This window comes from Pan troglodytes, chromosome 3 (assembly GCF_028858775.2).
Source record: "Pan troglodytes isolate AG18354 chromosome 3, NHGRI_mPanTro3-v2.0_pri, whole genome shotgun sequence".
Lineage (NCBI taxonomy): Eukaryota > Metazoa > Chordata > Mammalia > Primates > Hominidae > Pan > Pan troglodytes.
In genome coordinates this window covers 120185851-120198588 of record NC_072401.2, presented here as the reverse complement: position 1 = coordinate 120198588, position 12738 = coordinate 120185851, and the positions used below count along the sequence as shown (strand labels likewise).

Genomic DNA, 12738 nt, shown 5'->3' with positions numbered 1-12738 from the left:
AAAAGGGAGGAGCATCCCAAGAAGATGTTTTAAAATTTTCTAAATGTTTTAATGTAATGAATTTAACTATTTAGGTTTTCTTCTTTCTCTTTTTTCTTTTTTTATCCTGACAACCACCCCAAATCTTTCCACTCACAGCTACTGGATTAATATAAATTCAAAACACTGAATTAATCATTGAAGGTACTGAATCAATAATTAAAATTCAAAATATGACATTATTGTAAATACATATAAGAAACTCTAGCTACAAAGTTTTCTAGACAGATTTGTTTGTAAATGTATTGCTATTTTGGAAATACAATATTACTTTCCTTGCAGCAAGAATAAACCTTGGAGAAATTTAAAAATTGACTTGTGACCCACTTAACTGTGTAAAAACTGATGCAGAAATTAAGTCATTTAAAACAAGAATATGATTTTTATTTTATAAAAATAAAAATATTTAAAATTTTCTTTCATTATTACTATTATAAAAAAGAAATGGGTGGCAAATTATAGCAACTAAACATATAGCATCTATCATTTATAATTTATAGTTATATAATATTTTCAATGGTAATGACTGTGAGTCCCCTAAATTTTTTAATTCCTCAAAACAGTTAAGTGGAAAATTAAGAAAAAATTTTTGACTATTTTATGATAGAAAATTAGCTCTTTTTGTCACAGACTTAATGGTTAATTTTTTTAAATAAAATATAATCCAAGGAAATAATTTTATAATATGATTACAGGCATTTACTGGTGATCGAATTTTCTAGAGAAAAATAGTTGAAACTGTGGTTATTACTAAATATAATTCCTTTTTTGACTAGTGTTATACAACTTATTAAATTGACAGTCACAGTTGCACAGTTGCTGCTAACTTCACTGCCAACATGTAAAGTATGTGAATGGTGTCTCAATACTCTTGTTTAATATGCTATAAATGTGAAGATGGCCTACAGATGCTTAAAGTATAAGGAATGATTAACAGCACTTGCCAATAAAGCTACAAATGGTTATGCTAAAAATATGCTTTGAAAGGAATAACAATAGGTTAGAAGACTTAATATCCTACTTTGAATAACCGAATTCATTGCCATTGTGTATCATATATACAGTCAAGTGCCTTTGCCTGTCAGCCTTTACATCCTCAAATAAAATTACAAAATTAGTAAAAAAAAAAAAAAACAAACAAAAATAAACGTGAAATAAAACAACAGAAATCCTAACACCTAACTGCAATTCTTATCCCAATTCTCCTTTCTGTCTTCTCTCCCCTGGGTAAAACAAAATGCCATACAAAGCACTGAATTTAAATATATTTTATGTTTGGAGACATTTAAATGCCTCCACATGGCCCTGGAGACTGACTTCTGTGTCTAGAAGGTAGATGAAACACTTTGCAGTCAAATGAAGACTTACACAACGGAGAGGATCATGTAACTGCTCAGTATACACATGTCCTTGTCTGTCAAACTCACTTCTGCAAGCATCATCAAGCTGCACAATGATTTTTTTTTCAAAACAAGGATCTGCTTTTGATATCAATGGTAGAGCTTTTATTTTAAAGACACCTCTCAGTAGCAGACTCAACAGTTTTTGACATTTAAACTGAGTCCACATGACTTCAAGCGCTTTCTTATGCTATTTTAACATGAACTATTTCAACTTTCTGAAACAAAATGAACAGGCACATTGACAATATTATTTTCTTTAACAGTTCCTGTGCCTTTGGGGATAAAAAGAAATTCATGAAAAATGTTTAAATCTATATGAAGTTCGGACTTATTGCTTCCTATTTAGAAACTGGTATTCTCCACAATTTCACATTTGTGATTTTGTGCATTAATTAAATATTTCTTTAAGCCAATGAGAAACATAAGAAAAATCTTGCTGAAAAACTCATGCAAGCAAAGAAGCAGCAAAATGCCCCCAACTCCCAAGCCCCTTCTGAAAGCCCAGGCAGAACTTACGTGCATGCCGCGCTCGGTGCTTGTGAGGTCTGCTGTGATCTTTTTCCGAGCGTGGATCTTCTCCCTGCTCTGTGCCTTCTGATGAGACGGCAAAGGATACCAGAGAAGGAGGTGCTTCTGACTGCCCTCCTTCCACTGGAGAATCCACACACTCCTTTCCTGCCTGAAGCCTGCACCCTTCTGTCTTCTGCCTGTCAGAGCAGTCGAGGATCACTTCCACCCGGGGCAGTCCCGCATCTCCTGCTTCACTTTCCTGGATCACTCTCAACTCTCTGCCACTGGAGATCTGGATTATCTTGCTGGACCTCAGGAAAGGGTCTGCTTTCTCATTAGTAGGGATCGAATTTATGTGGACAATCCTGTCATGTGACAAGTTAGGGTCTGGGTCAGGAGACTTAGATTTTTCAGCTCCCGGGAGAGCCACTAAAGGGCCACTAGCGCCCTTATGTCTCTCCTGTGAAAGGGACAGTTGCAGCTCAACCACAGGCCCAGGCTGTACCGCTTCTACCTTCTCCCTTAAGATCAGCTCTTCTGCCACGCGTCCTCTTTGGGAGTCAGGCATTTGGGGAGCCCTTTGGTAGCTCGGGCCTGTTTCTTCTTTCAAGCTGCCTGCACAGTCGGGACCACTTCTTTGGTTCTCAGCTAGGGGAACTTCAGTCTTGACAGGGTCGAGGAAGAATTCCGTGCACTGGGTCTTTGTGGCCGGTCGAATCTGCAGGGTGGTACTTTCCACATAACCCCCATGTGTGAGATGCTCGAGGTTTTTGTTTTCATTTTCAGATATCAAAGCCTCACTTATTCCACTGGATGGTCTGCACACAGAAAAATCATTCCAGACACTTAAATCAGACTATGTTACATCTGCCAAAGAACTTCCTGACACTTTTGTGATGTCTAATACGTGATATAGTCAAAATATTTTCTTCTAAATGTCAGTTGCAACATATTTGAAAACAGAAGGTGGCAACATGTTCATATTATTACTTAAAGAGATACCAAATAAACTTTTTTAAAAGCACAAAGAAACTCTTACACAAGATTATGAAACCTGAATCCATCCTAAATTCAGCTTTTATTTTTAAAAAACTACATGGATCCCGTTTATCTGTAAGTACTTGGAATCTGGGTATCTCTTATAATGAGTTTGCTAGAATGTTACAAAGCATTTCAATGTCTTATTGACTAAGTTTTGGTCTAGACATTATGAAGTCACATAAACATATCCAGCACCTTCAGATCAATCTTAACTTACAGATAACTCAACTAGTCCTTTTAGAGGCTGTGCTTTCTTGAAAGGAATGAAATAGAAGCTGTTTTTTAAGCCCCAGTGAGCATGTGTTTTGTAATAAGTGGACCCAGCCCAGTACTCTTGTGTAAAGAGAAATCCTTTCCATGCTGCAATGAATCATTAAGTCATGGAGTATTTATAATCTGAGATGTCTCCCTTTCTTCTATTTGAATCTGTTTCTTGGAGCATTTTCTTTTTAGGATATCTGAAGTCAAACTGTTCCTTTATCTCTCAGCTAAGGAGCCTAGAGCTGTACACCACAGCTCTTTGATTTTGATCTTCCCAGTTGTTTGTGCAAATTAGGGTTTGTGAGAAGAAGCAATGTCAGTTTAAGAGTTAAATAACTTCTTTCTGAAACTCTAATTTAAACTGTAAATGTTTTTAGGAGTATTATTCACAGAACAGCTGTAGGAAATGCCTTCATTTTTTATATTTGTATTTTTTTTTAATTTTAGAAGCAGCATAATTATCTTTGCCCCTTTCCTCCTTCCTTAAAAGATAGTTATGACTAATGCAGGGAACGTCAGTTGAAGGGCGTGAGCTTCTACTTGTATTCTACTCAAAGGAATTTACCTCAGAATTTATGTGGTAGTGCAATTTCAGACCAATGCTCAAAATACTTACTCCTAACTTTGCTTTCAACTGCATTTGGCAAAACAAAACTAAACAAAATGAAAACAAACTAACAGTTAAACAAAATGCACCTTTCTCTATATGCAAGTAATTGGAAAAGCTTCCCTGTAATACAGTATTTATACAACATTATAATATCGTATTAAAAAAGCATGATGTTAGCAAATTAGATCATTATTATGTAGAAAATGTTAAATACATTGTTAAACTGAATTTGAGGGTACCAAAAGGTCAGAGAGTTTTAATTTAGGAAGGCCTTGGGATGGAAGTAGATTAAATCACTTTGAATAACGTTAGCAATCAATTGTGAAGCTGAGAAGAGAATAGTTTCAATTCATGCCAGCCTTGTAGACCAATACAGACAAATGGCCAGATAAATATTAACATTTATCAGCAGCTGAAGTAAAATAAATAGACATGAGTAAATATCATAAAAGCATGAGCGAATAAAGCTTTATGCCTTAAAACATTCATTTCCCATCAGTCTATATAGGTATTCATCAAGTCCACAATTTATTTGTCACAATTATAGAATTTTTAAAATCTTATTTTAAGAACATTCAAGATAATAGAGATGGAATGTTAAAGGAGTTATTTTAAAATAGTCTTACTGAGCTATCTCTGGGCAATAGTTCAGGAAAAGTAAAAACACTTGTCCTCTACTGATAGATGACAGTGATATGAGTGACAGAAATATTTATTGCAGGAAACAATATTCAGATATTTAAAATAGTGGTAGTGGTGGTGATGATAATAATTGCTTTTGACTTGATTTTCAATTGAGATTCCACTTTGAATCCTACCAATTAGTTACTTACTTTGTAAATTTTTTTATTTTATAAATTTAATTATGTATTAGTAAGTTATGTATTTTATAAACTTATTTTCTCTTCATAACATGAAGGAAGGATTCTAAGGCCTTAAACACTGAGTTTGATGGGTAAATATTTAGATGATAAGAATAATGCTAGATTTCCATTGTTGTCTCAAGATTTTGGCCATAGTGAGTTAATTTTCATCCCAGAACAGAATCATACTGAATGATTAGCAGAGGGGTAACTGTGCGTAGTGTTTCTGCAGAGTTGAGGAAAAACCTGGAGGAACTTGAGGTTCATCTTGAGATGTCCTCTGACATCTTCCTAAAAGCTGCTCTCCAGGAAGCCAAAGCTTTCCTTTCTGGATTCATTATCATGCAATAGCCAGAGCTTCCGTTGCAAAATCTGTATGGATTGTACTGTGATTTGTACACCATAAAAATATCAGTGCTGTAGTTTTCCTTGTTATTGTCCTCATGTTTTCTTTTGTTTTTTACATTTAAAGGTTTCTTTTATATTGTTAAACAACTATGTGGGGATCGTGGTATTTGAAGAGATTGAATTCCCAAATGACCTGTGTTGGTAGTGCAAAAACCTTATTCTAATCATCTGCTTTTGTCCATCCTCAAATATTGGTTTTACTGGAGAAATCTGGCTGCTTGTAAGTTTTTGTTGTTGTTTCTCTTTTCTGTCTCTTAAGCATCCTTTTAATGAAAAATTGTACAGTTTAATGGTCTAATATTTAAACATTCTTAATTCATCTGTGCATCTGATAATTACAATTGAGTGATTCTGATCCATCACAAAATCTTGACCTATCAAAGAAATATTAAGTTATGCTCAATATACTGAGCTTTCTAAGGAAGGAGCCTAAAATACCTAAGATTTTCAACAAAGTGCTTGAAACAAGCATTTTCAACTTAATTCTCAATTAACCAGAAAGTTTGGTTGAATAGAATTGACTATTTTTCAAATACAGTGGTGTTTCTGTTTAACTATACCTAACCTTCTACAAAGCACCCCTAATTTCTCCATAAATGACAAGTTATATATGTAGTAAAAGCTATAATCATTCCCATGTAGCTTCAAGAGAAAATTCATATTCCAGCAAATCCGTTGTACCTTTTGATGAGCATTTGGAGAGAGTCTGTTATGCTTTCCATGAGCTTGATGACTTCAGGGTAGGTGAGATCTGCACAAGGGTTGCCATTGATGGAAACCACTTCATCTCCCTCACAGAGCCCAGACCCAGAGGCTTTGCTCTGATTTCGAATCTGAGTGGAGTAAAAAAGAAGACATAGTAGAATGATATAATTTGTAAAAAGCAAGCTACCATCTCTGAGAAACAAATCTGTCAACAGTAACACCAGCCCTGAATTTTAATTCACCTGTTAACCTGTAAGACCATTTAAATACTTCTTACCACCTATGAACACACACACAGCCACACACTTTATCATGTACCATAATATCAACATTTAATTCATAGCATTGTAAGTAAACAGGAAAAAAGAAAGTAAATAAATCAATGTAAAGGCACCAGACAGAATTAAAGAAATAAAAAATAGAGAAGAGTGAAAAAAGATGTTAAAGGCTTACATTGATGGCATTAAAAATAATTATTCAGGCCAGGCGTGGTGGCTTACGCCTGTAATCCCAGCACTTTGGGAGGCCAAGGCAGGTGGATCACGAGGTCAGGAGTTCGAGACCAGCCTGGCCAACATGGTGAAACCCCGTCTCTACTAACAAGTACAAAAATTAGCTGGGCATGGTGGTGTGCACCTGTAGTCCAAGCTACTCAGGAGGCTGAGGCAGGAGAATTGCATGAGCCCGGGAGGTAGAGGTTGCAGTGAGCCAATATCGCACCATTGTACTCCAGCCTGGGCAACAGAGCGAGACTCTGTCTCAAAAATAAAATAAATAAAATAATAAAATAAAATTAAAATTAAAATAAAATACAATAAAATACAATAAAATAAATAATTCAGGCCAGGCACAGTGGCTGATGCCTATAATCCCAGCACTTCAGGAAGCTGAGGCAGGTGGATCTCTTGAGCTCAGCAGTTTGAGACCAGCCCGGTCAATATGGCAAGACCCTGTCTCTAAAAAAAAAAAAAAAAAAAAAAAACACCTACAAAACATGCAAAAATTAGCCCAGCTTGGTGGTGCATGCCTGTGATCCTAGCCACACAGGAGAAGTGGGAGGATTGTTTGAGCCAGGAGGTGGAGGTTGCAGTGAGCCAAGATCATGCCACTGCACTCCAGCCTGGAGGACAGAGCAAGACCCTGTCTTAAAACATTATTATTATGATGATGATTATTCCACATTGTAAGGTTTTACTCCAGTGAGAAAGTGACCTCCTGCATTAAAATAAATTTTAAAATCCTTCCCATTGCCAAGGTGGATGAAACGCCATGACTATAAGAAGGAGGTACAGGACGGGGCAACTTGTTTGAGGAGAGAGCTGTACAGCTAAATGGACTGATAAAAACCATCCCAGTATAGTGGGGCACCAGGGAGCCTGGATATTAGGGAATATGTCAAAGAGAGAAATGCGTCATTGAAATCAGCTTCTCCAGGCATGGTACTAAGCAAACTTTAGCAAAAAAGAAAGAAAAAAGAGATTACTTTGCAGAAAGTAAAAGCAGCCCTGCCATAAGCACTGTGTCATAATCTACTGGAATATTCTTACTCCAGTAAGAGATCAAAGACCAAGGGAAATGAGAGGTCAGGTCTATGCTCTCCTTGGTGGACCTGCTGGGCCATGGCTTAGCAGTGGCTCTGTTCTTCAGTCTAGACAGTTGCAGCTCCTGTCAGCCTGCCCCTCTATCATTGCCTTAACTCGTTAGGTTCCAACAACACACATTATCTCCTTGTACCTTTGGGCCTACGGGTGATAATTGTTTCCTGCTCTCAATCTCTGGATTTCTGGGTGCTTCATTATCATTTGTTGGTTCCCTTAAGACTACCTTTAGTCTCTGCATTGCATTATCTTGAATTCTTCTTTGAGCATGCCACCTATTTCCTGCTGGAGCCCTAAGTGATACTAATGTGCTTAGATTTCATTTTATGAGTTCAATTGTTCTCAATGAACCATGTATGATGACCATACAGTCTCAAATTTAAGAATACTTTAAGATACTTTTCTAGATTTTTTCTACCAAGCATTATTCCTTTTTATTAAAATAAAGCTTCTGAGCCTAGAGAGGTGAACACCAGGTAAGCAGCACTTCTTGAAGAATGTTTTCATGGCTAGGCTTATTTCTGACTGGGCACAAAATGTATTTCAATTTATCTCTAAAAGCTGCCCACTAATTCCTGCTAAAGTCTTAAATGATAATTCATATATTAACTCATATAGGTTTAAAGTTTACATCTACAGGTTCATTTTAAATGATACTCTTGAAAGCAAAATATTACCTTTAAGAGCCAAAACAATGGCATTATTGAAATTTGAAGTGATTCAATTAGTTTTGTTCTGAGAGGGCCCATCCTTCTATTGTCATAAATTACAATCTGTAGAAAGCCTTCCCCACTGCTGACACATCAATATCATTACCTCTTGGGGAAGAATATACTAATTTATTGGAAAATATAATTTATTTTTGGAATATACTAATTTATTGGAAAACACTAATTTATTAGAAAATATTAAATGAACTCAATATTCCAAGACTATAAGAAAGTCACAAAAGCAATGAGAAAGAGAATTTCACCTAATTTTGAAAATATCCATTTAGCTGTTAAATATATTTGTTTTGTTTTATCTTGCATGAAATATTTAAAATGAAAGATCACAAGAAATTTTTTAATAAGTAAAGGATACAACAATATCCAACAGTAAACATCTGTGTCAGGGTTAGAGTTGTTCACATTTCAGTTACTGAAATTTATTTATAAAAAAATTAGGTAGGTAATACAGGATACTTTTGAGGCATAAAATCATTCATTCAATGGAGTCAGATATACCAGGATTCGAACAGAACATCATCCTTTGGAGGACCAAAGAGGTTTTATGTTGATAAAACAGAGGTGTCATTATACTCTGTGCCCCCCAAGACCCAGTCTTAGGTAGAAGTTCTGTTTATTAGCCATGAGTTGTCTGAGTTTTAAACTGGGATTGCAGAAGAAGACGAAAAATTGATTCTTTAAAAATAAATAATCTCCCAACTTAACAGAGCTGCCTGTTATCCAAACATGTGTTGCATGATAGGAAAAGTGCAGTTCATCATCCTGCTTGTCAAGTTGGAGCTCTTAATGGTATCTAAATAAGCCAGTGCATCATGGTAAGAGTCATTAGCATTCCTTCAGAGAATACATTCTGAGGTCAACATTCACAATCAACTGCTGTGATTGCGTTTCACTGACCTTTCACATTCATCTGAATAACAAGAAATCTTTTTCCCTCAAGAACCTTGTTATACATGATGAGAACTTTTCTTCTTACTTAAGTTTTTCTGAAGGACTACTCTTTCTCCATTTTTTATAGAACTCTTCAACCAAAAAAACATGGTATGACAGGGTCTCATAGTAGTATCAAGAAGGATAAACATGTATTAGTGTACCTAAGATCCTTACCTTCTATTGTGCGTAATTACATATTTTTATAATTGTATAAGTGTGCATGTTTATGTGAGTGAAGATTCTAACACTTGGAAATGTTCTTATTTGTGAAAATGAAAGACACTGTACATCACAAAACTAAATTTAGACACAAAAATTATTAGTACTGATGATATCAATTCTCTGTCAGTGAACTTATCAACCAGTCTCCTTAAGCCACTAGTCTTGGATTCATAAAATACATGTAGTAGTGGGAAAGGGTACCAACTCTGAGGGAGCAAGACGTGGGTTTCAACTGTGTTGCTCCTATGCTTACTACCTGTCTGAACCTAGATGAGTTATGCTACTACCCTGAGCTTTAGTTTTTTAAAGTGTAAAATGGTGCTAATAAATTTTATCGTCTAGATGTTTAATCAGGATTAGAAATAATGTGTGTAAAGTTCCATGATGTACCTACAGCTCAAAGAGGTGCTCAAGAAGGGACTGGTGAATTCAGACGTGTTGGCTTTCTACACACACAGAGTTACATATAAAATATTTTTAAAAATTAAAAAATAGACAATATTATGACTCAATGTGTTACAAGTTCAAAATTGAGTATAATTATCTTTCATAAACTGTGATTTGACACAAAATACCTGTGTGAGCACATGATGTAATTCCTTTCCTTTGAAAACATTCCTTTAGAGACCTCATTCCACATATAATATATTAGACCCTGAGTGAGTTCTTATCCTGAAAATATTATATTCTTTTTCAGTATCTCCCAATTTAATGAGATCACATAACTAAGAGATATTGGTAATGTCAGTAGTTACCAAATGCAATACTATATTTCATTGCTTACCACCTTTTTGTTTTGGTTTGCTAATTTTTATTTTAGGTTTAGGGGTACATGTGAAGGTTTGTTACAGAGGTAAACATGTGTCATGGGGGGTTGTTGTACACATTACTTCATCACCCAGGAATTAAGCCCAGTACCCAAAAGTTATCTTTTCTGCTCTTCTCCCTCCTCCCAGCCTCCCCCATCAAGTAAACTCCTGTGTTTGTTGTTTCCTTCCTTGTGTTCATAGTTCTTATCATTTAGCTCCCACTTATAAGTGAGAACATGCAGTTTACCAACTTTAAAAACTTTTTATTTAAAATTATTATGGATACATAATAGTTATACATATTTATGGGGTATGTGTGATATTTTGATACAAGCTAATGATCAAACCAGCGTAATTAGGGTATCCATCACCTCAAATATTTATCATTTCTTTGTGCTAGGAACATTTCAGTTGCACTCTTTTAGTTGTCTTGAAGTATACAATAAATTATTGTTAACTATAGTCATGCCACAAAACACCAGATCTTATTTCTTCTATCTGTATTTTTGTACCCAACAACCATCTCCAGTTTATCCCCCTCTCCTCTCTACACCTTTCCCAGTCTCTGGTAACCATCATTCTACTCTCTGTCTTTTATCAAAAAGAGAGGTAATAATGAATGCTGGCAAGGATGTGGAGAAAGGGGAACCCACATACCCTGTTGGTGGGAATGCAAATTAGTCCAGTCACTATGGAGAACCACATGGAGGTTCCTCAGAAAATTAAAACTAGAACTAGCCAGCAATCCCATTGCTGGTTATATATCCAATATAAAGGAAATCAGTATATTGAAGAGATATCTGCACTCCCAAGTTTATTGCAGCACTATTCACAATAGCCAAGATATGGAATCAACCTAAGTGTCAATCAGTGGATGAGTGGATAAAGAAAAAGTGTACATATACACAGTGGAATATTATTCAGTCATAAAAAATGAAATCCTGTCATTTGCAACAACATGGATGGAGCTGGAGGGCGTTATCTTAAGTGAAACAAGCCATGTGCAAAAAGACAAATATTGCTCATTCTCACTCACATGTGAGGATTTCCATTTCTTGATCCATGCCAGGAAAGATTTGTTTTACCAACACCAAGTGAAATTGGAAAGTTAAGACTTCTCGGGGAAATTTAACAACATTATTTGCATTTCGTAGACTAAATCTGAGAAGACTTTCGGCTATGCTAATTTAGTTTTATGAATAAATAATTCCTTGCAAAATTAAAAAAACCTCATTTTTCTCTTGTGTTGTTCTCTCTTCATTTCCAGGTCTTCCAAGACTGACTAGAAAGCAGGTCTCAGATTTGATTTCTCATCGACCTAGTACATAAATTATTTTGTGTTGTGTATATGGCCTATCAATCATGCCAGCTTGCTGTCAGGAGAACTAAATTTTGTCTCAGGAGCTGCATTTTCATGTATATTCATTGACAAGTACTGTTGGAAAATGTCAGAGTGACTGATAGAAACAAGACAATCTCTTCCTTAAATCCACTATTATAATCTATTGAAATCAATGAAAAAGAGAAAATTAGCATACATTTGCCTATCACATGTGGGGCAATTCTCAATCCATATGATGAAGTCTCAGGGACCTGGCAATAACTAAGAGAGGATGAGAGAGATGATTGTGATCTCAGGCAACAATTAAAGTTTTAGAGATTTTTTTTTTTTTTTGACAGAAAATGTAGTCTACATGTTCTAGTAGTTCTTTTGGAAGCTCCCGCCTTTCCTCAATTTTCCACTTCAGGCATTTCTCAAAACTGCCTCATACCTGTAAGACAAGGTTTAATAAGCATTCCCTTACCCCAGCTGGCTCTTAAACCAAAGCCTTAGGTAGGTCTGTATTCTTCAACTAATACCAGAGGAATGGTCAGAGGAGGCAGAGCAAGATGATAGTAGCTAAGATCTTGGAAATAAGTTCATAATTCCATTTTCAGAGGGCTTGCTATCCAGATCCTAAACACCAACCTCAGTCGTTGGGATTCAGTTCTACAAATCATGTGTCTAAATAATGAAAATAAAGTTAAAACTGTGTATTCAAATCAGGTGACAGGTGTAAATTCAAACAGACACTACAATTTTTGGTTATTCTACACTTAGTACCTCAATTCAAGCTCATAACCTGTTCTCACGTTGGGTTTTGGTTTGAAGATCATGACCTTTCTTCCTCTTGTCACCAAGATATATCCAGACAAAAACGTTTTCTTTTGGATGATTGTCTTTACTCTCAGAGACCAAGTCACCATAAAAGTAAAAAGTATTCATGGTAGCAACCTTGGAAAGGTTCCTGGAGTAATAACTATCTTTGACAGGAATGAGAGCCCTAATTTGTGGGGCTGCATACTTAAGAATCTTCATACCAAAGTGATTCCACAGGCAGAAACGATGCTGCAATATAACTGCTATGAGCTGTTATAAAGCAGCCATCATGATGCTAGAAAACTAAGTACAAATATGGAATGGTATTCTCTGCTTTTCTTTCTTTCCTAAGAATGTAAACATCCTAGCTCTTTCAGGCAAACACTGATAGAGCAGAGCCTAGCAGGACATGTGCCTGTCTACTTTTTGCTGGATAAATCATGAAAGATTGCACAGAGGTCTTTGAAT

The 12738-nt window shown here is 35.7% G+C and overlaps 1 protein-coding gene across 4 annotated transcripts in view; it reads right to left on the bottom strand.

Moving 5' to 3' along the window:
- Nucleotides 1-12738, bottom strand: part of SYNPO2 (synaptopodin 2) — a 172141-nt gene that overhangs the window by 31781 nt on the left and 127622 nt on the right. For 3 of the 4 annotated variants that reach the window (XM_001148597.5, XM_024356260.2, XM_024356262.3), the window contains exons 2-3: nt 5817-5968; nt 1959-2770 (exon numbers count right to left, since the gene is read on the bottom strand). In XM_001148597.5, coding sequence (XP_001148597.4) covers nt 1959-2770; nt 5817-5968 — 964 coding nt within the window. The remainder of the gene's footprint in view (nt 1-1958; nt 2771-5816; nt 5969-12738) is intronic. The other variant, XM_024356261.3, reaches the window with a different exon arrangement.